Raw genomic sequence first — 25,088 nt, 5'->3', positions numbered from 1 at the left:
TCATCCGATTCGGCTACTCCCTGGAACCGTTCTCGAGCAGCAAGGGCGATCGTTCGAGCACAGTGGGACGAAAGAAGGAAGCAAGGAAGAGAAAAACAGGGACGTCCCGTGGAAAACTCGAAAAGCTCCTTGACCAGGCTACCCGTCGATGGAAAATTAAATCAGACCCGGCTGAACAAAGAGACTCGAATTTGCGGAGATCGAGGAACAAACCGAATGCACATAGGCACTTACATTCCCTTATGCTTGGTTCGTAAGCTTATCTCGTGTGCAGATTTTCGTTTTCACTGTTTCAACGCGAGTTGTTGTTTCGGTGTAACGTCGAGGATATACAATTTCCATAACTTCCTCTGTACTGAGTCCAAAATTCCCAGTAATGAATCAGTTTTTTTTCTTTAGTGAAGCTAAACAAGATGATTTATATGAAATTGGACAATTTCCATGGCACTCGAATTATCCGATTCGAAAAGTGATTTTTTAAATGTACATGGTTTATGACTTAAGCTTCGCAAATAACATCGTGGCGTTAATTTATAGCTTTTACGAGAAATCATCTGGTTTGCTATTTCGCCCGGAAACAACGCACTAAACATCTCCATATCCCACCGCGGCACAGCGGAGAACCCTCCTAAAAAGATATACATGGATGTAAAATCGTTTCCGCTTGAATAACATCGCAGAAGGAAGGAAAGTGCGGGAAGCTTGGTAGTCCGTGTTCTCTTAGGATTCAATCGGCGTGCACGTCGAACGAAATAATCATATCCCGGTTAGATTTCAATGCGCTTATCCCTCCTTCGTCCTCTCGCTCCGCTGTTCTACCGTTCGGCCAGCAAAAGGAGCACCTCTTATCCCTGTCACCGCGAGAGGCAGAGAGGCATTACTCGCGTAATAGCGATCTGAAAAGCGAGTACACTCGTTGCCGGTTTACCAGGTTTCCTAACAGTAATTTATCGGCTCCCATAGCGGCGCGTGATGTACGAGCAGGACCACTCTTTCCTTCCTCGGCCAGATCGAAGATAAACGGCGTATTGTCTCGGTGCACGGCGGACTAGGAGAATCGCTGGCCACGTTGCTGCTCGTTGAAGGAGGCGAACGATCGTTCTTGCGGGCGCACCCTATATGCAGATATCGAACGTAGGTGTGTTGAGGCCATTATGCCCGCTCGAAAGACTTCTACCTCGCCAGTGTATGCGTGTACTGTGTGTATGCCTATATGCCATTCCGCACACAATCTACTCGGCTCCGTTATTATTCTACCGTCGCGGCCACCGCCATTTACTACGGAAGACAAAGATAGCGCGTGAGGTCTTCGTCATTGGTAAGAAAAAAAGAAAACGACGGAAGAGAGACGAAAAGAGGGACGATAGGGTGGCCAGAGGGGGTTGCCATTGTCGCGAGGAGAACGGAAATTTTACGATCGTTATCGGATCCTCTCGTGCTCGAAACTTTCGAAACTGAGTAGTCACCGTTTCGTCGTGCTCGATAAAGCGTTAAGTAGTTAGCGTCGTACCGTAGCTGGCGAGCAAGCGAGAAACAACGGGCCATCGTTCTACCGATACGTTCTATCTATTTCGGTGATGACAAGTCGAAGTAACTAGCCGCGTTTTTATAACGCGCTTATCTCTTCGCGGACTCTGACACGCGCACTCCTTTACCTTTGCACTGGTATCGTTTTGTCATGGTATATTTCCGTCGTTAAGTCCTCCATTTCTTTGCAGTTTTTTCGCTTCATTCGGTGCATACATGTTGTTGAACGTTAACCTTCCAGAGTTGACACCGATAGACAGTACCGGCTCATCAATTTTCTGCACTCATAAATTTGCTTTCATATCTGCACTATGTACGAGAATGTAAATTTTCAAATGTTATGTATAGAATGGTAATCATCGAGCGCGTTCTCCTTGGGCACAAATTTATTATAAATGGAAGGAGATTACTATTGTTTACGTTACTGTTAGATATTTTTTAGATAAGCAATTTGAACGTACGTATGCGTGTAACTGCTGGACGTTAAGGTTAGTCCCGTGTTTGTGAACAAAGTTCATATAACATGGGAATATTTATTCGCAGGTATGTTAATTCTGTTTTTTAATTGAATTAAAAAAAAAAAAAAAAATGAAACAGGTATATGGTACTCGGGGGTTAAGAGGTTAAAGGATTAACAGTTTAACGAAGGAGTACGTCAATCGGCATTTTACACGAAATAATCATATTACGATACATAAACACGGGATACAAATATTTCGAATAACAAGCCCTTTAATATATCCTTAAATTTTCATGTCAATATCTTGATTAATTTAAAAGATACAATTTCAACAAAATTATTGTTTACGATAAAAGCGCTCTGTCGATGAAGTATTAATTGCTTCGAGCAAAGCAATTATTATTTACATAACAAATTACCTATGATTATTCTATATGTAGTTACCTACTCCATGATATGTAATAATTATCTATAATAATTTAAAATTGTAGAAGAAAATTATTCAAATATTCATATGATAAGATTAAACGCCGATTACTTATCAACAAAGTTAAAACGTATGTACTTTGATCGGTAATAATTGCATGATTACTTCTTTGAAGAACTATTTCAATGCATATTCATATTTTCGTTTTGCGACGTATAGCTGTCGATAATAAGTTGCGCGACTGTTTTTCACGCGATTTATACACCTCACGCGATCTTTCCTCGTTCCAGCGTAATTTTCCGCTAGCTATCTCGAGCCGATTCTGATCGTCATTACTCCGAAATTTATCACGCAGCACGGCGTAAACAGGTTCGAAAGCGGGATCAATCGTGAGAATAGGAGAATCCAACCACCCTCGTCGACAACGAACGAGGGGACGACGGATATTCTCTCCGGGATCGCGTAAATCCGATTACGTGGAAAGCAGCAGCCGCGTTATAAATTCCCGATGAAAGTCGACTTTAGGGAAAATACCGACCCTTCCCATTCTATGTTATCCTGCTCTCTCGTTGGAAGATCGACGGAAGAATCGCCACCGTTACCACCGCCGCCATTGGCCAGCCGCGCCACCGTAGAATTTATTTATTTGCTTAACGCGCCTTTTATGAACCGGTAGCGGCTGGTGCGGCCGTCCTTCCTGTTCGTTTGACCGGTCTGTGAATGAAAAACGAGATGAACGGGGGAAATGAAAAGAGGGAAAAGCACACGTGTGTATGTATGTGTGTGAGAGAGAGTGAGAAGGTGTGAAGAGGGTGAAAAAAGAGATGGTGATCGTATTCGTGCAGAGAGAACAGTTACGACGAAAGGAGAAAGACATAGAAAAAGGAAATGAGTAAAAAGGTAAGGTTGAACAATAAGAGGAAGAATGAGAGGGCTCGAGAGAAAAAGGACGATAAATTAGTGGGCTTACACGCTCGGCAGCTTCCATTAGGCTAACGTAGCGAAGTATTATTAAGTCACCGGCCGTCTTCGATAGTTACGGACGACCTCCTGCGCTCGTGGATAATAATAACACTGTCGATCCGAGGCTGCGACGCACACCGGGATAATAATAACACAATAGACCGTACGATGGGAAACCGAGGAAAAAAGCAGGGAGAATAGGCCCACGGGGATGATAGCCGTGACAAGTCGAGGGTAGGAACAAAGTCGGGACTCTACCCAGCTTGTTTGCCAATTAAACGTCACGACACAGAGGCCATTGAAAAATCGGACAAGACAGGGGACCTTGGTTTTGGGGATATTTTTGACAGGTTAACGGAACTGCGATTTGTTCTTGCGTTTCTAATTACTTTTACTTTCTTACTGTTGATGGTTTCCATCTATGCGCGTTGAGACGTTGCGCGTATACAACGGCTGATCAAATTATTACGATCACTTTGAAATTATCATTTGAAATTTTAACAATAGTGGAAATGGAAATATTCAAAATAAAACGTAACAAAAGATATTGTTATGTTTTTAGTATTCTGTAAGGATTTTAAAACTCTGGACAAGATTGTTTGAAATTGTAAAGCAGAATTTGTAATTCTTTTATGTGATTATAATAATTTGATTATTTGCTGTATGTATTCTATGCTAAGTGGAATTTTATAATATTTGACACCCTCGAGGATATCCAGTTTCTTTTACAAAGAAAAGATATTAATCGTAATATGCAAGTAAATTTCTATTGCGCTGATAAAATAAAATAACTTCGGCAGATTTTCGATTATAAAATGATAATGCAATATCGCGTCTGTATAATATTCGCGAAGTTATACACCAAGCCATTACTATGTTTAGCGTTTATTTGTAATTGTACATCAAGAGAAAAACGAAATGATATTGTTTCCACTTGACAAAAATTGATAATTCAAAGTCGATTTCTCTCCAAACGCACGTTTCGAACGACATAAAACACAATGCGGTCGATCTTAAAATACTGCGACATTGTTCTCGCCACTTTCACCATGATGAATGTCATCCTGACCACCCTGCTAGTGCCAGCGTGAGGTCGGCTCTTAATAGAGCCAATAAACAAAACTGTTCTCCGACTCTCCAGCCCACCGCTTGTCACTACACACTGCTACACACATATACAACACGAATCTTCAATTCTGAAAGTCATGACTAACCCATTACAAAATGTTTCTTTCAACGTCTATGCAGGATATATGAACGCAAATCCACGAAAACGTTTCACAGCAGCCATTGCTTTCTTCCTTTTTTTTCACGAGTTCCACCGCAATCGCCATTATAATCTTACGAGTGTTAATTACCACACTCCTTCGCTTAGCGCGAAACGAATTTCCATTAGACTTCGGTGTGGATGGCCAAGAAATCTCCGGTGATTTTCCCCACTCATTCTTGTCAAGTACTCGTTTCACTATCGTTAAACTATGACTCCAACGGACTTTGTCACGTAGGAATTTCCCGTGTGTGTCAGTGTTATAATTTTATCGAGAAATATGAGCTTTTTGCTTTATACGACTGAAGTATTCGCATGACATAATGGGTCATATAGGTGATTCTGTGAATAAAATAACAGTTGCTTCTTAATATCGGAAGAAAATCAGTCATCAAATGATTAATAAATAAATGTACACAGAATATCGGATCATAAAAGATTACTAAATTTCCCAATAAATAAAATCGATTATTGAAAATAAATTGAATAAAATTCGAAGCTAATACAAAATATTCTCATATGAAACTGAACAAAATCTATAAAGCTTCATTAATTTCATTTCGCTATAAAATCAAAATTTGATAAATATCGATACCTCGCTATAGGTCAAATCGAATGTACAAAATAAACTTGATAAAATTTCATATTTTGTAGAGGCAGCGTAACTGTCTCCAAATATCATAATTCTGGCGAGTGCCGTTGCAACGTGCAAGACTTCTAATGACGACAAGGGACAATAGCACTCGGTGGGTCAATTTTCGCCGCAAGCTCGCAAGTCATCCGGCGTACCTCATCGTATAATTCAGTCCACACCGGTGTAACGTACGGGAAATGTCCGCGGGACAAAATCCACTCGCCTGCACCGTCTCTAAATTCAAAAGGAACGCGAAGCGTGGTATTCTTCTCACGATTCGAGGGATCTAACGGGGACACGATTTGTATGGTGAGTAACGTAACTCGTGGAACTTATTACGCGCGCGCCTAATGATACGCTGGATACCAAAGAGTATTGTCGGGGACGGCGAGCTGTCCGCCGTGTGTAATTGGCCAGAAATGCTTTCCATGGTATTCAAATAGTCGTAAATGGATACGTAGCTCGAGAGATTAACGAATATATTATGCGCGCGAGGAAATCGTCGAGTCGAACAATTTCCTTTGGAAAACTTGACTGGAGCCGTGACTGGTAATTCTCGTCGATTACGATTCGGCCCGGAGGTAACCGGAGGCAAATTATTACGCGTCGCCGAAATTAACTCAAAGCATTGACAACGTATGCACGTTGGGAACGCAGAGTGGCACGTATTAACATAATACACGTGCGACAGTTCTACGGCGCGCTGTGCAAACGCCGACAGAGCTCAGTGTTTTTTGTATTTCTGTGTAATGGGTCGATCGGTTGAACGTAAAAACTGAAAATTAAAAAAATAGAAAGAAACAACCCAACGTGATATTCCATCGTTAATTTTCCCTCTCTTTCCCTCTCATTTTTTTTTTTTTTTTTTTTTTTTTTATTTATTCCCAACACGGCTTTCAACACGGGTATCATCGCTTCTCCCGTGATCGACGTCGCGGTTCGCGACCGCGTTGCTCGCATGCAAAAACCATCGGTGCCTAGTCCGCTACGAACTTTTAATTATGCATGCATGCGCGTCTGCGCGCAACCATGCGTTATAATACGGAATCGCAAGCGGGACGAGAACGAGAGGGTCTTTGTGCAACAGAGATGGCATAATTTAACGAGAAACCGGCCGATCGATAAACGATCGTCGGGCCACGATGTGTCTGCATGCTTCGAGATTTTCGTGTCGTAATACGAACAGGCCGGTCCTGTACACAGTTAGTACAACGAGCCACGGCCTGCTGCAAATGAGTAATTATTCGGCACGCACGCTCGATCGCGTTAATCGCGCTGCTCCGCTTACCGCCCGCGGCTCGTGGCTCATGGCTTATAATCTTTCGCGCTCTCACGTTATATCTACGCGCGGCCGCTACCCTGCCTCGCTGATCATTCACCAAGTATCTATCACGATAGTACGATAGAGCCGGAACGGATCGAAGGAAAAGCGGATTACGATCTCTCGCGATGAAGTCCGCCTCGTTTACCGAGATACTCTAATCCGCGAGATACGTCGAAGCCGGCAAGCCAGCTGGAACAAATCGGCTTCGCGGTATTCAGATACGCGCAATAATGATGCACAACGTGCAATAGCTGTGAACCGCGTTCGTAAAATCAATCGATGGTTCGGGCAACAATTATAACGCTGTTGGCCGAGGTGTCCCATGTATATTATAGGCGATATAACGCGGTGATCGCTAAGTGTTGTGATGTTAGAATCGAGCAACAGCGTTGGGGTTTGGAAGGAAACGCGAATTTAAGGAGATTCTTTGAATGTGTAGAATCTTAGGTTCAATCGTATTTTAAAGATTTGCTTTTGAAATTAGAGATAGGTAGCTGACCGACGCAGCGTTCAGCTAAGACTTGGCGTTTGTTCTATTTCTCAAGTCCATAGTTTTATTAGCGAAACTAAAAGAACGGAGTCGATCTTATCGTCTATTCCTACATCGTAAACACGAACCTAACCCCTGGTTTAGAATTCATCTACGATGTACAACAAGAAATTTAGATGAACTCACCGATTTCACACGTGTACTTGAGTTGAGCATAAGGGAATCAAGGAGGCTCGCAAAAACACGCAACCGGACCGCTGCGAATCGCAACATGGTTGCCTACCAAGTCGCTGAAGGTAGAGATAATAGTGAAGCGTGGTTCCGAGGGCCGGGCTATTAAGACAGTCATAAAACAATCGGGAACTACGAGGGTTGAAATGTAACAGCTATCTAACACCAACGAGGATCCTCCGCGTTTCTGAGATTTTACACGCCGCTCATTCACTTTAATGCACTCGGTCCTTATAAAGCGAAAGGCGCGTAGGCGGCAAGACGAAGACAAACGAACTACCACACGAGGGGAAGAGGATATCGCCTATCACGGGGATGCGCGTTGCGGTGGCGTAGAAACGAGCAAAGCGACAAGAGCATTTACGTCTGTACGCGCAATTGCACGAGGTGCAACACGTGGCGATGTAGAGAGAGAGAAAGAAATAGAGCGACAGCGAGAGAGAGAGAGAGAGAGAGAGAGAGAAATAAAGAGAAAGTAAACAAGAACAGGTCCATGTGTGTACGAAGAGCGGCATGGTCGTGGCCGTGTCGCGGGTACAGCGACTGCGTCTAATTAGCCGGTCGGCCGCGCGCGGAATTGAATTTCAATCGTCGTAATTCGCTGATTCGCCTCGTGCGTGCCGATCCGGCAAGGCAACGAGCGAGCGTACGAGCGCGTAGCAAAAGGGTTGGCTGGTACGATCCCTGGATCCGAGACTATCGACGAGCAACAAGACCAGATAGGGAAGAGAAGGGAAAAGATATCCGTTCCATGGTGGAAGGAACGCGAGAACCAGTCGCGCGGCTGCCTCTGACGACGAAGAAGAAGCGATTCTCTTTGGCCGGCCTTTTACGGTCCTCGGGCATGGATCGTTACAGTCGCAATTGCGCTGCGGGGCCTGTTGCGCGATGCAGCGCGCTCGTAATCGCGAGCCCCGGCTAATTAAACGTCGACGAGCGATCGTTAACGATACGCCGCGCCTCGTCGTAAAAGATCGTGGAATCTCAAAGCGTGTCACGGCTGTTACGCTCGCGAGATCGATCGATCGAAACAGCCTTCGGGACGAAGAGAAGCGGCGTGCCGAGCGTTGTACGAACACTTGTGTGTGTATCGTGTATGTATGTACATAGGTACGATGGTTCCACGTACACGCGTGCACGCACGCACGTGCTATAAAGCGTTTGACGACGCGTCGACGTTGATTCGATACCCGCTGAAATATGACGGTTGTCGGCGTTTTCGTTTTTACAGGCGGCCGACCTCTCGCGCTCTCGTCGACGATACGCGTCCACCGCTCTGGTAATCGAGCCGCTTGTAAAAAGATCGACTGCTATCTCGATTAAATTCCTCGTCCCCCGTGGCTGCGTCAGGCGTTCAACGCCAAGTTGTTTAGGCTCGTTGCGAACAGGGGCGCGGGATGAACCCAAGACTCTAGATACGTGTAAGTTTTAGAAGGTTGCGTTATGCACTTTGTTCCATGTTCACTCATCTTTGAAGGTACTTCAAAGCAGAGACGGCACGGTTGAAGGTTATCCGCACGCAGCGAGCAATACGTCGAACATTTTTTACAAAGCAATTACGAAGTTCAAGATATAAGAAAGATTAACAAAAATTGCGATTTTATTCGATTTTCCGACCAAACGTGTGTCTTTCCCGAAAGAAACTCCACAATTTTTTCTCTATTAATAATTTTTATAATTTTTTAAACGATCTTAAACGATTGCAGAATCATTAATTCCTTGATGTCGGCACTCGTAACTCGTAATACGGCGACTCGTAACCATTTGAAATTGAAGTACCGAAATAATTTAGATATGATTTTAATTATCCTACTAAGCTCGCAATTAGCGGTCCTTTTATTCCCCGTAAAAATTCCATTCTACGATATTGCAATTCTCCGGTGTTAAGAGCCTAATAATCGCCCACCAACTACCTAACGAACGGCCAGGTACCTGCCCTAAATCGTCATGATCTCTGAACGAATCCATGGAATCTAGACCAATCAAGCGTTCGACCATATAATTGCAGAAACTTTTGCACACCTGGCAATCCCGATTTATGAATAACGTTCGTATTTCGCTCTATTTATGCGCAGTCAAAGGAATTCATTGAAAATCCCGTGTGTCAAAATTAGCAACTCGATGATAGAGAACGGGTTATTGGGATTAGTTCACAGTTAACAAACGAACGTATCCTTATTAACTGAAATTACATTCCTAATTACGCGAATATAGAAGGAAGAGCTGAGGCCAAAGCGAGAAATAGCCTCGATCTAATATTAAAGTAACCTTACAACGTCATTGAACCGCTTAACGAACTCCGTTCCGAATATCTCGATGCTACCGCTTTGAGCACCGATTTCGCGATAAGCGTTATTGATTTTACTGCGATCCTCGTTTTCACTGGCAAATATCGTAAACCTGAGGTATACACGGTATCTAATTTATCGAACGAAAAGAAACCGATGAAAAGAGGAAATAAAATAGAAAAGATAAAAAATGTAACGAGTCTACACAGGTTAGAATTATTCGAGTGCAGTTCCCACTAAACTGCTTGTAGATTGTTTACGAACAGAAGTTAACAGCTCGCATGCAAGAATCTTTGCTACAAGCAAGCGTTTCGCGAGGGACATCTTGAAAGCGGATATTTGTCAAAACAACATTACCTACGTCAAAATATGTATCCATTATAATCATCATCTGACAAATTTTGAACCTATTTGTCACAAAATATATCTACTGTAATTTGTAATCGTAACTTAAACCACTTAATGTATTGCCTCCTGAGAGAATACATAGTGTTTACTATTCCCTGACAAATTCACTACTCGCCAAGGTATACATCTACGTAGTTCGCGAACAGCAGAACGGTCCCCGTACATTACACAATTAGCTGACTTCACAGCGATTAAAATAACCAGTACCTAACCAAAGTCCCGTTATGCATAAATCTGGCTGGTGTCTCGCCCACAATCCGCATTATTACCCCTGGCATCGTTACATCCAGCCAATATCGTTTCGCACTCTTCCTTATCTCCTCAGCGGTCTTTTTGTAGGTCATCTTTGTTCCGAGGCTACACGTTGACGAAGATAGTCATGCGTCTCTCCCCTTCACGTTGAACGTCCGTACGTATACATATGCGTATACACGTGAGAAAGGGGAAGAGCACGAAGAGAACCCCTCGGAACAAAGATCAGGAACCTAATCTGGGCAACAGGAGCGGCAAAGGCAGCAGCGGGAACAGCAACAGCGTTAGGGGTGGTTTCACCGAGATGGGTCCGTAGATGGATTTATTTAAGGGCGTGTATTCAGCAGGAGATACAATAGCGAAACGACATCGGGGCGAAGGCGGGCGAAAGGAGAGCCGTTGAGCATCAGGGTCGTTCCCGTACCGGGAGGTTTATAGCTGACATCTGCGGCCAGTTTTGACCCCCTGGCGTGACGAAACAGTGAATACCAGATAGGACCAGGGCCAAGCAGCAAGGGTGGTTTAAGGACGCTAACTGGCCGAAGGGTGAGGCTCGCCGTTTTCTCTATGTTGCTGTTGCTGCTTCTGACTGCTGTGTCAGACCGCGCGGGGACAGAAGTGAAGAGTATATAGGAGGGGTACTAGTAGTGGAGTCGGCTACGTGGTAAATCGACCGTTAAAAATCTTCCATGGCCCCCGAGTGTAATTCTGTTAGCCGTTTCCTCACGCTAACCGTGACGACCATGACGAAATTCCATTCGTTGCCGAGGCCGTGCCTCTCCGCACACAAAGTCGGCACCCGTGATCGTTGTCCTCGCCGTAAGTTGTACGTAGTCTCGTAGCCCGTGACGTCAGTTTCCCTTTTTCCTCGAGTGCGCGCGTATAAACGCCATGACCTGCCCATTCGTTTTCCCGACCGAGCACCTTGACTTCCGTTCGACGTGTGAAAGCAGTGTTTTCCGCAAGGGGAGCCGCTCGGAAAGGAATTTTCCGGGCACGCCCGTGGATTTTACGCTCGTCGCCTTTTTCCTTCTTTTATTTCTTTTATCCTTCTTCTTCTTATTCTTCGTTTTCTAGTTTTTTCCTTCTTTGGTCGTGCCTATACATATACAGGTTACAAAGAAATCGTACTTGCTAGCATAGATAGAAATTAGTTTTAAAATGTATTCTCTCTTTCTCGTTTTTTTTTCTGTGTTCTTCTCTCTCAAGAACGAAACACGGCAAAACCGTAAAATTACAAAGGCGATACACCGCGAATCGTAACGGAGGCTTTTATTTCGTGTGTACCTTTCCGCGACGGTGGATAATAACGAGTAATAAGCTAAGTGAGCCGTGCAAAATTTTCGCTGCCATTCCCGCTGGAATAATGAACCCCTACCCCACGTGTCGTTCTTAATAACACCACGTCTTACTCCGCCATTTATACCGTAATTTCTCTTTCTCCGTATTGTTAGAACTGAAATTGCGGCGTAATTTCTCTCCCCCTCCGTACACCCACTCTTCCTTCGTCCACATGCCCGTACCTCCTCTCACGAATATTTCCCTTTTTCTTTCTTTTCTTTTTTCCTCTTTCGTTTCTTCCTCTCGCTTTTTGTTTTCCGCTCTTTTTGTTAATCTACAATGGCGAACAAGGATACACTTTATTTCCCCGACAAAAGGTTTCAATTAAGGAACTCTGTCCCGGTCCCGAGTTGAAAAATACCTAGCCGCTATGTTAAGCCCGTGTAACTTTACAAATGTGCATTATACGGCACTCGGCGAGCGCAACTCGGCGAGCACAACTTGGCGAACGCACTGTTGCACACCGAGAACACTATATTCGAGCACGCGTTACACGCCGTGACTACACGTGTATCACGTCCCGTGCGGCGCGGATATGGGCCAATGGCGTGGAGTGCAGGGGTGACGGTTATTTGATTACCGTATCCGTGACAATAACTCTTCGACGCGGCAAAATGCAACAGAGAGAAACGACCACGACCACGACCACGACGACCACGGTGACGATGAGGACTGGTCTCGAAATCGTTGGGTAGAAAGCTTTTTTTAAACGTGTCACGTAAGGATTTATTTGCCAACCAAAGCGAATGACGAAAAGACAAATAAGATACACTCTACGCTTGGAATAAAAGTCGCCCTGGGTTATGAACAAAAGCTGCTGGATACGTGCGAGATACGCGAGAAAGAAGTTCACGGTGGCGAAAGATAAAACGTCGCGCTTTCCAACCTTACGATCGTAGCCTTACGTGAGAGAAAAAAAAAAAAAAGAAGAAGAGGAAAAGAAGAAAAAGAATGGAAGAGGAGAACAGTGTTCGAGCAAAAGTGTACACACGCAGACAGAACGACGGTAGTGATTTAATGACGAAGTTATTGGCAATACCAAATACGGTGTTTTGCCGGTAGAAACCGGATCGTTATATCAAATAAAAGCGAGTTTTGCGATAATTAACGAAATTGAAATTGCCAGGGACATTCCCACGCCAGTGCATGTCGGTTCGAAGGCCACGGACCGGGTCTGTAAAGCGGGTAATGCTTTGGATCAGGCTCATTAATTAATCCTCCTTCGTGGAAAAAAGAAGAAATCGACCGACGACCACTGGCTGAGCTTCTCGGTCAGAGAAGGGAAGCACGAAAAGAATAGGGGAGAATAGGGGGAAGAAGCAAGACTCTGGCACACACAAGGGTCTTTCTCGGGTTACCTGGCCGGGGCCGGATCCATAAATACACTTCGCCGTGTTAATTCCGTGTGCCGAGCAAGGGGCCGAGCCACTACCGGTATTAACGAAGTCCACGACGCGCGGTTACACCATGGTCGGTCTTGGTGGGGATAATTTCGAACCAACCCATCCCAAGTCGGGAGCAATTTGTCTCCGGGCGTTGGATAAAACGTCGACGGCGGTGTGTTATTTGTAATTTGGATAACGGTACGCCGCTGCCAGAACCGCGGAAGACATTTGTCAGCCGTGAGTGTGCCTGCTAGATTCGTTTCGTGGTAAAGCCGCAACGCGATATTTTGCCAAAAGACCATCGAGCATCGTCCTTTATCAGCCTCCTCCTATTCGTTCGTTCTTTTCCTCTCCCTTTTTTTTCCAGCTCTTTTTTCCCTCTTTCCTTTTTTCTACTTTCTATCTTTTGTTCGTACACGGTTTTTCGAGCTACCTGCTACGGACGTTTCGCCGCCACGCTCCAGCCGTTCCCATATTTTTAATTTCGCCCGTGATCTTTTTAAATGCACTCGCTAATTGTATCGGACGTGGTTTAGCAAAATTAACACGGCGTTGCTCGCAATTACGAGGTAATCGTCCGTTTCCGATTTTTTTACGTTTTCCTTCCTTCTGGTCAAATATTGGTCCATTGTTACTTCCCCTGAACGATCGATGGTTTAAAAGGGGAGACTCTTCGTGGTTCGGTTGAACGTTCGATGTATAGTTATTATAGATCGACTTGGACAACGCGTGGGAGAGAACGAAGGAACTGTTCGAAGAATCTCGATTTTTGGTTATAAAGATTGTACACCGGAGTGCGTTGCGTTATGTTACTCGGTCGATAACATCGATTTCGCTCGTTGATTTCCATTTACACGAACCGACAGGCCCGTGTATACACACGCGGAGAGAAATAAAATGAAAAGTGTGTAGGGCCGGATGCTCTCGATCCTTCAATTTCTCCCGTAATTAATAAATGTGATTAATATTTTTGTCTCGTCGGTCAGCCGATTGATCGATGCTTGCCCAATATACAAATTGCACGTTATTAGCGGTCATTCGACGTTCAATTATTTCGGAGATCCGTTTGAAACGGTGCCTCTTTCAAATATATTTAATGGCAAGCCCGCAGCGCTCGATCATCCTCACAAATCCTCTTCAACTTGGCGAGACGTACGTACTCTCATTCAAGCAGAAGTCAAGCTCTTAGATCTTTCCCTCTCTCGTTGCGGCGGATGAAGTGGACGTTGGTCCAGAGAAGAGGCGGTTGCCCAATGCACTCAGCCAATTATAATTAATTAAACCAGCTCCTCGACGTTTTCCCCGGCGATTTTCCTAGCAGGAAATTCTCGCGTACCGCTTGAGATAGAAGTACCGGCCAAAGTAATATTTACATTGTGGCGAATGACTTCTTTCATGTGGGCTACGATCGCCGTTGTTATAGATCGCGATACAGACACGTAAGAATAAGCACACCTGTTTCCTATCTGTACACAAATTACCACGTCCATTAGACAGTGCAGTTTCACGGATATATCGTCAGTGAAGTATTTCGACATAACAACAGAAATTATTGCTATAAACGCATCTATGTTAGATGAAAAAATAACAAACATCTCTTTCATAGCTTTGACGTAAGAAATAGAATTTTCATGAAATTATCGGATCGAAGAAATAAACTGGCTTCTTTGGAGTTGGCAATAGAGCTTGGTAGCATCGTGGAAGAGGCAGTATTCTTGGTGCGGTTGGCGAGGTCGCCGTGGGTTGAGAGCACCGGCGTGGTTAGCCGCGACGACCGCAGCGACTGGTTCTGCCGCCTGCCGGCGTCTCCCTCACCCTCGCATTTCGCCGCGTATGCTCGTCTCATTCCCTCTAGTTGGCTTCGTCTCTCTCGTTTCTTCACCCTTTCTCCCTCGATCTCTCCTCTTTACTCTCCGTAGCGTAGCTGAGCGCGTCCATGGTCGTTCGGTGAGCACCGAGCCGCACCGAGGACACGTATCCACCGAGCGAACACGGGCGAACACGCAAACCGGCTGCGGCAGGCGGCAGGCAAGGCGGCTCCGCATAAACCGCAGCCGACCAAGCGCGACCGACAGCTTCGCCAACACTCCACGGCACTGCCTTATATTCCTTCTTCGCCCCGTGGAACAAGATAAAGAGCGACCGAACCAGACGGGAAGCGAGTTAGAACGGGACGGAAGAAGGAAGGAAAACGGTAAAACGAGTGTAGCCGAGGTATGGGGAGGGGTTCAGCGTTTCTGTGCATCGCACAAAAAGTTCATAGCTGGCGATAAACAGAACTACCATCGTATCGTCACTAGCACGGCACGTCACGTATTTATTTCATTAGGAGGGTCCTGCACCACCGCCTCCGTTGTGTGCGAAGCAAAAGGAGGTGGAGTAGTAGAAGAGAGAGCGAGAAAGGTAGAGAGGGGAGAAATTGTGCGGAGTGCTATTCTGTACATATGTATGTATATATCCCATCCCGCGTTCCGCGAAGCATGACAATGGGGTTTTCTAATCCTCCTTTGGATTAAGGGTCGAAAGCAGGGCTCGGTGCACGGTGGCGGCAGGGCGAGAGAGCTCCAGGTAATGGGATCGACGTTTCGTTATGTTACTTTTCCATTCTCATCCTCGGCCTCTATCCTCGACATCCCTCCTTCTTGGCTGCCCCACACAACCACGACTGCGCCAGCCTTTGGTGTCTCGGTTCGTAGGATCCATCCCACAGAGCCCTCCTCCTTCCTACCCGCTCCGTGTTTTTCCTCATGTAGCCCCCTATTTTTCATGTTTCGCTGCGGCTTCGCGTAGCACCTTCATTCCGTATAGGAACATCCGTGGGGCTCGAACAACAATCCGCGCGGATCCGACGTACAAGCGTCAACTCAAAAAGTTTCGTTCTCATTGGCCGAGGTCGCGCTTTCATTCGACTCTTTGCGGCTGTCGGATGACACAGTGGGGCTGGATGGCTGGCGATTGGCGAAGTCACGTCTAGGAGCATTCTGGTTGGTCGAGGCGGCACAGACAGTCCGCGCGGAGCAGTTCCTTTACGAAGCGAGCGGACGATAGCGGCAATCAAGTAGGAAACTGCTTGGGACTGTGTGCTGCGCGATATTCACATAGGGGCACCCCCTTGCCACACGCATAGGATCGTACTCGCTACACACGGATACTCGAACACAATCGCGTTGGATGCGCGTATATATATTCCATCCATAGCTCGCGATCTCGCTCTTACCCTGTCTCTCTCTTTCCCTCTTTCTACGTTACTCTCACTTTATAGAGGAACGTTGTAGGGGTTGGGAAAACGGGTGGAGGCGCCATATTTGTGGTGGTGTGGGAAGTGAGGGAAATCACGAGTGGCGAGAGAGGCAGCCAGTCGGCGGCCAGTTGAGAGAGCACAGGAAAGGAGAGAAGGGCGGGAGAGAGAGAGAGAGAGAGAGAGAGAGGTTTTATGCGGACATCCGTGTCAGCCCGGTGACGGCCATTTTGCGAAAAACTTTCGATTTGTTTGCACACGCTGAGTGAACCGAGAGAAGCAACTAATACCTACGCGTATGCATGGCACGCCGTGTTCCGCGCCCTGTCCTCTCGTTTATTCGACCGTATCTGCGGGACCGAAAACTTTCGAGGCTTCCAGTCTTCGTGCTTCAACTTGCAAAAATCGCCGGACCTGTACACCAACGGAATACACGATTCGCGTATACGATATCGCCCACGGGCTAACGATGTATCTTTCTCAATTGTATCTGTTAAAGCGAAGCACCGGTCGGCAAAGATAATGGAGCAACAGCAGCAACAGCAGCAAGCAGTACATATATACGAAAAAAGCATTCTGAGAACCGTGCGTTCCCTTAGTCATTGCATCGCGTTTCACGAGATTGATACTCTGAATTGTCTAGATTCCAAAGGTAGTTGAATGGTGTAGTCGACAAATATTATTTGCACACACTCGTTAACCGCAGTATCAGCGATAATAACATCGAAAGAATGGAAAAAAACGAATGTAATCAACGTTGATAAATGAGCACCGTTGAATCATCTTTCACTAATACAGAAATAGTAGACGTTGATATAAAATTTCACAACGTCGACATAATGTGAAAAAAATGCTGTCATTAAAATAATTCATAGACAGCAAGGGCGAAAGAGAACGAGGGAACAAAGAGGTAGGAAAAGAGAGGAGAGATGAAGAGGGACAGAGCAAACATATCACGTTGATCATGTACATAATAGAATCGATGTATGTATATTGTTCGATTGCGCCATGCTTAACGCGAATATAACCGTTCATTTGAAAACCGATTAATTACGGTCAACTAAAACGGCCCTAAAGCTATGGCCGGGTCACTCATCGCGTCAACAGCGCGCCAAAATCACGATAGACATATCCTCGTGCCTCGCCGTTGGTCGATAAAACAGATTAAGTATACGACAGGAACGACAGGTGCTATGAAATAGAGAGTGCCAGAAAGCAAAAAGCAAGAAAGAGCGAGAAATGAGAGTGGGAAAGAGCGAGAAAGAGAGAGAGAGAGAGAGAGAAGAAGGACGTACCGATGTTTTAACGAGCCGTGATTTTCGTGCTCGCCTTTTCGAGACCCTTACGTAACGCGACTTAATTGTGAAGGAGCTATCGCGCCGGTTAATACGAGCGTCGAGAACGAGGAGAGACATTCGAGGGGGTGCTTGGCGGGTTTAACTGTGGAGTAACGGCCTATCAGAGTGGGGGAAGGGAAAGATTGCTTTGGAGGGGATACCATCCCCACCACTTGCTCGTCCATCAGTCGCTCCGAGGCCGTTGTACAGAGAGGTTTGTTCTTGTTGTCCGTCTGTGCGTTTAACATTTCGTGTTTCGCTTTCACGTTGCGTCCGCCGGTTTCGTCCGATCGGTGCGCTTCCCGGCTTTTTAATTCCAGCACGCGCTGTTGTATCGGTACTAGAGGAATTTTCTCGCGCAGTAACGGAATAGACGTGTGCGTGCTAGTGTTAGTAAACTTAACCTCAAAGTGTGGCGGCGGGCCACTGTTTCAGTCGTAAACAAGCAAAGTGTAGTGTCTCTGTGTGATGGTGTTCCAATATTGAGGAAGTGAAGCCGTGAATACCAAAGGAAGGAGAAGCAGTTTTTCTTCTTTCGTTTAATCCGAAAGAAAAGGAAGCTTTACTCGGCGTATTCTTATCGCGGTTCTCGCCCTGTTTTACCGACCGGATAAAGGGCACGCCACGCTCTCCGTGCCCAACGGGATTCTTCGTGGCGTCGGCGTCACGTTTAACCTCGATGAACGTGGAAGGCGGGTCGAAATAAGTGGTGACAGTAGAGTAGTTGTCGTTCGGAAAGGTGAAGTTACATGTTATCTATGAGAATGCGGTAGTGCGGAAACACACCGATGGATCATCATTGTGCATTCGAGGCGGGGACCTTGAAAGTAACGCGTCGTCGACAGAAACGCAGGCAGAACCGTGCTAAGGTTCGTTTGTCCTCGTAGCCCACGCGGGCGATTTGAATGTGTTTTTGTTTACTACTGTTGCTGTTATTTATCGCTGTTAATGTGTTACGTGATATGAAGCATATCGTTCACGTACTTTAGAAACACATATAAAGGTGTTTATATTTTGTATTAGTTCGAAACCATAGAAAAAACATGTATCCCAGTGCTGGAATCAACGCTGCTGCTGTGGCTGCCGCCGCTGCTGCTAGACATCCGGTGAGTAAACCAATTGTTTCATCGATTCTACGCCCTTCATTTTCTTCTGTTTATTTAAGTAGATACGTCCCTGAAATAATTTGTATATACGTATTTCCATTGTCTTTTGTTACCGTTTTACACGACAATATTCTGTTAACGGAATAACAGATTAAATTATCATAGTTTATTTCCTTATGTATCAAAATTCAGAGAAACCTTTCGAAGGCTTAATTCTCGTCGCGTTACGCCTTTGTTACGCAGTTTAAACGATTTGTACCTCGTAAGGGGAACCCGCGCACAGCTTAGCCACTTGGTTCGAGTTTCACGTGTACTGTGCTGCGCGTACTGCGCGCGATTCCGATCACGTTCAGTGGCGTAGAAACCAGTGTAACGCCTTTCGACGATCGGTCGTCGATCGGATTACGAATTCTCTCGCGTTGAAATTTTTGCGAACGCATGCCAGCCGATTATGGAACGGGATCGCGGTCGTTGTTACACTCGTGTACTAGGGAGCGGCGTGGTCACGTCAAAACATTCTCTCGATCGAAATAGAAACGGCGGCTGATCCGCGTTGGTCGAACACGCGATAATAATACCGATCCGTGCGCGGTTTCTTCGTGCGTCTCAGTTCGCTGCCACTGATACGGTCACGTGCGTCGCGGTGCACACATTTATCATGGTTCGCGCGTACGTTACCCATATAGGTTATGTACGTGTCGGATACACGTGCCTTTGGGGAATGTATATACTGTATCGCGCGCGTACATACGTGTAACTCTGCCTCCTCGTTTCGAGATTTCGAGATATCGGACCGCGGCGAGAGCGTGTTTGCGCGCGCGGCCAGAAATCCCGTCACGAATTCGATGTTAACCGTGGACCGTGTAAAAGCCATTTCGTCTCGCCGCATCGCGTCGCAAGGGGGGAGAGTCTATTGATCCGTGAATCGGAGATCCATGAATCAGTTATGCGAAACTCCTTTTTCTTCGCGTGTCTCCTCTCTATGGATTTCGTGTTCGGCTTATAATAGCTGCCACGATTAAACCGTCTCGGTCGTAGTACATAACCATAACGATGTACAAGATCGGACGAGATTGTGCTCGCGTATGTACGTGTAGACCGTGGAAGCATAGTTTCACGGCAAGTTTAGTCGGTGAAATTCTTGCTGGTCGATGAACAGGATATTATAAACGGTCGAGGAATGAAAAACGGAATAGCGTGACTTTATGTAAGCGCGTTGAATGTACCGGCGTGTGATATGTTTATCGCATTTATTCCAGCGCGGCGATAGAAGCGCGGAAATGTCGTTGTATGCGATTAAACGTGCGACCGTGCGCATTAACGCTAGTAGACGCAATATTTTCACGTTTAGGGTGACGCGGGGACGTAACATTGTACGTTTGCCAGGAAAAAATTACATCATTCACCGTTGCCATTATATTTGCCCCGGCACCGATAATCATAATAATTAGAGGCGAAAGCAAAAAAAATCAGCCATTACTTTGTATTATAACGGTGTGTTGTCGGATGGAAAGGGACCCCTCGGATAGAATAATGAAAGCTTCATCTGGCCCATCCCTAATAACAGGCGTTACACCGGATGCGGCCCGGCGATATTGTAGCACGTGGTGAACAGCGGGGGGGGGGGGGAAGAGAGCGAGAAACGCATCGAATAGAGAAAGACGGGAAATGAAACGGGAACGAACAAAGAAAAAAAGAAGATCGGAGGGAGGTAAAAAACAGTACTGGCAAAAGAGTCGAGGATGTCCCTCGAAAGGCGGTGACAATGTTGTGGAAAAAAGGTGGCTCTGTGTCGAGTGCCGTGAAGAAGCAAAAAGGGACAGACGTTGGCGAGGAATAAGGATGAAAGATATAGTTGCTTCGCTCTTTTACGTACGGGATAAGGGGCAGCCGTACGTCGGTGACGAAATAGTAGTGCATACACGGTATTAGACGAACATAACCTTCTGTAAACCGTGATATGCACTCGCGACGGGCCCTGATTCGGTAAATATTGATGCGTTTAATCGGCCCGTTTGCCTCGACGCTTGTGTAAACGCGGTTCGGTGCGCGTACAGATGAAAAAACTTTTGTAAACTCGATGAAATCGAATATATCATACGTCTATCTTTTTTATTTTTTTCATTTCTTTTATTATTTGTTTTGATTTTATCTCTCGTTTTTTCGCTGTCTATAATATAATATCGATCTAATAAAATACGTGCAAACTATACGATCGAATTTCGCGGACCAAACAAAGACATTTGACCAGGTAAATGGCAGGGGGGAGGGGGACGTTTTGTAAGCAGCGTGGAACGATAATCGGGGCGATTTTAAGCTTCGAAGCCGTTCGACGCCACGCTGCACATGGTAATGCGTTGTTGGAGGCACGCCGTGCCGGGACATGCGAGCCGAGGCGAATCGAGTTGCGCTGTCGGCACGGAAATATGGAATCACAGTGATATCTTGAGCGTCACGTCGTCCATTATGCTGATGCGCCCGGTAAATTTCACGCATTATACTCCCATTATATGTTTCCTGACCGAGTGGAATCGCGATCTCGTGCTCCCGTTCGCAGTAATTACACGCTGCTGCTTCTTGTTCACCGGTGGGGAAAGAGAGGAATAGCAGGGGAGGAAGCGATTGTTTTAATTTCTGCCTCGTTCCATCGCTGCCGCGTTATTGCTTTACGTTTATATCTCCTTTCACCATGTATTTGTTTATTTCCTCTTTTTTCTTCTCGTTTTACTTCATCAGTCATTTTTCACGCATGCACACAGAGTGGTTCGATCCTATCGTTGACTCGATATACCTCTGTGCGTTTGCTCGTTGATACAATTACCCACGTTGAACAAACGCGACGACCGGAAAAAATCGTTTCGCGCGACCTACTGTATCGACGAAAGAGCAGCGTGTCTGACTAGGTTCGATGGAGTATAGCCAAATTGTATTCTCCTATAACGTTTATTCGGCACCTGGGGCGCGTATTTCTTTCCCCTCCGGCTCTCGCCTATGTGACGCGACATATTGTCTGTTCCATTACTCTCTGAACTGGCGCCCCCGAGATTCACTTACGCTGCCCGCTCTCGTGTTATTCTACACGAGACCGCGTTAGTACGACCGTAAAAATCTTGTCGATAAAAAGGGAACGTTGTATCGGGCAGAGGGGAGAGCGTATCGAAGTGCAGTAAAACAAAGGGTGAAAAAAGAAAAGAAGAAGGGAAGAGGAAGAAGTGGAAGAAGAATAACGCAGACGGCTCGTTTCCGATAAGAACTTTCAGAGAACGTAAAAAGACGATTCTTCGTCGATACGGGAATCGTACTGTTAAGGTTCATGGAACGGATACCGATAAAACGATTTGATTTGCTCGTGCACGCTCGCCTAGTTTTCTCTTCAATAAGGCTGAGATAATTAAATGGACGAACGCCCTTTATCGCCGGCTTCCCGTTTATAATTGCTATTTGTAAGAGTTTTTAATGGGTCTCTCGATAGTCGACCGTACCCGGGGGCAGAGGGAATACAGAGATCTGAACTCTGGCTGAAGTAGCTTATTACGTTAAATGGTTTTCTTTCCGATATCGGAGGCGAATTAATCAGCGAAGATAGCCGTGGATCTTCTCTCGTGCTTCTTTTTATATCTTTACTTCCTCACTTCCGAAAAAAAAAGGTAGATCGGACGAGACAGTTTAGCTTAGCTTGGTTGCAGGTGCTTGGGAAGGGGGACGTATAATCCGAGGGTAGCCGAGCGAAAGAGACGAACAACTGCAACTGGGAAAGCATCCCTCGTCTCTGCCGAAATAATCCCCCTGACTGGCGCAACAATGGCCAGAAACGAACCCCCGAGCGTGAAGCGTAATACCCGAGTCCTCAGGGTGCCGTAAATTGGTCCGCTGGGAGCGCAAAGGAGAAGAGAAGAGCTGTATAGAGTGCTTTACCTATGGACCCTCGTGGTTACTTTGCCACCCCTCCAGTTCTGTCTTCTGTTTCAACAAGGAACATCCTACTCGAGAAATCCCACAGCAAAAGCTCGTTTCTTCTTTATTGCTTTACAATCGTTCTCGTGCGCTCGTCCGTTTCAGAACCATTCGAATCCTCCGCTCACATCGATGTTTTATAATTTACGAACCCATGAAAAATGTCTTATAAATTGGAAAGGTAACGAGGGATAGAAATTTCTTGCCGTCGTTCGATAGTTTGCGAAACATGCGATGAAAATCTTCAACCGAGTCGAATCGATGATAACAACGTACCGTGGAGAGTATACACTTCCGGCTTTGCTGGCAGACCGAAGTGCTCGCGATTTCAAAATGCTCATACCGTTGCGGGCAGATGGAAATATGTAAACGCTCGTCGTATCTCGTGGTCAATAAATATTTCCCATCGAGTAAATTTGTTTGCATTATGACAGTAGTGATGGCTTACACGCACGAGAAGGGTTGGATCTTTTCTTTCGCGTTTCGGTGAGACATTCGTGCCCCGTCTGTTTGTCTTCCGGCAACGCTTTTCAGGCAATTATTTATCTTTCGGCCGTGCCCTCTATAGATAGCCCTGGTGAACTGGTAAAGCTGGGGGTTCGTTCTATCCTCGTCGAGCTTTCTCAGACACTGCCCGTTTCAACCGAGCTACAAGGGTTCCTTGAGTGTTCGGAACATAATCCATTGTGCCGGAGCGATTGTGTTTACGTCTGCATGCGTTTTCAAGTGGAATGGAACTCCGCTTCCACCAGGACCCCTCTTCTCTGTTCGGTGCTCGTTTAAATAACTCTCGAATTACCTCCACCATCTTTCACTTCTCCTTTTAACTCCTTCGAAAGGAGAGTTCTACCGTTTCGTACGTGGTCCGGGCAATCTCGTGCCAGTATATATTCCTCGATCGTTTCCTCACCGCTTAATCTTCCGTCTCTGAAGCTGAATCGCTTCTAGTATTAACCTCGCGATGAAGTGGCTGGCAAAGTGGCGATTCCTTTCAAATAGCACAGTTCGAACACTCGTTAAGCAAGCGTTTCGATCGAGACTACGAATTTCTCCATCGTTCCTCCGGTAATGGCTAACGATTCCTCGAATCGTGTTTACACCCATCAACGCTTTATCATCGTTGCACGCAACGTCTTTTCAGCTCAGCCTTAATTATTCATAACATCTATGGCTGCGATAATCGGTCTTGTGATAGATTACACGTGCAATTAACCGGATTCGCGTCACTAATAACTTCTTCCCCTGTGGCTGACAAAAAAGAATGTAGAGAGCGAAGGGAACACGTCCGGGGTAGGGGGGGCATCGCGCATTCGATACGGAGGACCGCTCGCGATTTTCACGGCTCGTTAGTCACGGCTTTATAAATCGAACTATCCTCGAGGAAAAAAGGGAAAAAACGTTGTGCGCATACTTGCCTATGCTCGAATGTATGCGTGTACCTATATCCATAGACACACGTATATGTCACTGACGAAGGCCGCGTGTATATGTGTATTTCGAGAGAAATGTGCGAGTGCATAAGTATTTCGTGCACGTTCGCCACGAATAATGCGTGCAGGCACTTGGCAAGGAGCGACGGATACCGTGGCGTAGCTATACACATGCGCATGAATATACATATAGTCACCACGCGAACGTTCACGTGTGTACACGTTTTGCATGTATACAGCGCGATAAATACGCCTAACCGCTTTGTAAACCTCGCTGGAAGGTGGATAGGGGGAAAAAGAAAGTCCGAGGAAGCCTCTTCAAGTCCCCTCGGACTTGCTCGTACAGGAGAATGGCACTAATTGGCATTAGGCTTGGCAGTTTGTCGTGTTCCCCCCTCTTTGAGCCTGCGTACGCTGCTCCCTGGCTCTGCTACATCACGCTGCCGCACACCGGAGCGTTTCGCGTTTCCATGACTCCTCTTCCGTGACTGCAGACATTTCTCTCCTCGCCTCTACCCTCCCCGCACCTTTCTACCCCGCGTAAAATTGCTCGCGGGCCTCTCTTTCTCTCTCCGCAAGTCCATACAATCGGCTATATAGTATTACTTATCGCTGCTGGCGGCACGCACAGATCTGTAATATCGATCGCATATCCACGATCGCGCACCGCTCTCCCGTACACTTTTTCGTCCTTTAATCCTGGCGCTTTGGGACTCTGTAATTTCTCACCGCGGGGGGTTATTATCCTGCACCGGCATCGATGCCACGAAAAATGCCACGGCCTTCATGAACGATTCGGGAACGTGGTTCTAAAGGAGTTCGAATAGGTGATTGGCTTTGGTGACTCATTCACCAGGCTCGATTGTAGGCTATACTTTTTCTGTAGTATTTATTAGACTGCAAGATCAGACATGAAATTGGTCAAATTAAATAGAGGTATAAGTGATCGTGTTGCTGAACGTTGTATTTGCTGAATTCTATGCTTCATGGGCAAATATATTGATTACATTCCATAGGGAAAATTGA

The 25,088-nt window shown here is 46.0% G+C and overlaps 1 protein-coding gene across 2 annotated transcripts in view; it reads left to right on the top strand.

The window, feature by feature from the left end:
* Positions 1-17,752: 17,752 nt before the first annotated feature.
* The window catches only part of LOC139986502 (protein groucho), a 154,412-nt gene continuing 147,076 nt past the window's right edge, over positions 17,753-25,088 (top strand). For both annotated transcript variants that reach the window (XM_072001899.1, XM_072001890.1), the window contains exon 1: positions 17,753-18,678. In XM_072001899.1, the coding sequence (XP_071858000.1) occupies positions 18,616-18,678 (63 nt within the window). In that variant the 5' untranslated portion in view covers positions 17,753-18,615. The remainder of the gene's footprint in view (positions 18,679-25,088) is intronic.

The sequence above is a fragment of the Bombus fervidus genome, chromosome 1 (assembly GCF_041682495.2).
Source record: "Bombus fervidus isolate BK054 chromosome 1, iyBomFerv1, whole genome shotgun sequence".
In the NCBI taxonomy this organism is placed as follows: domain Eukaryota; kingdom Metazoa; phylum Arthropoda; class Insecta; order Hymenoptera; family Apidae; genus Bombus; species Bombus fervidus.
This window is presented reverse-complemented; position numbering and strand designations above follow the sequence as displayed.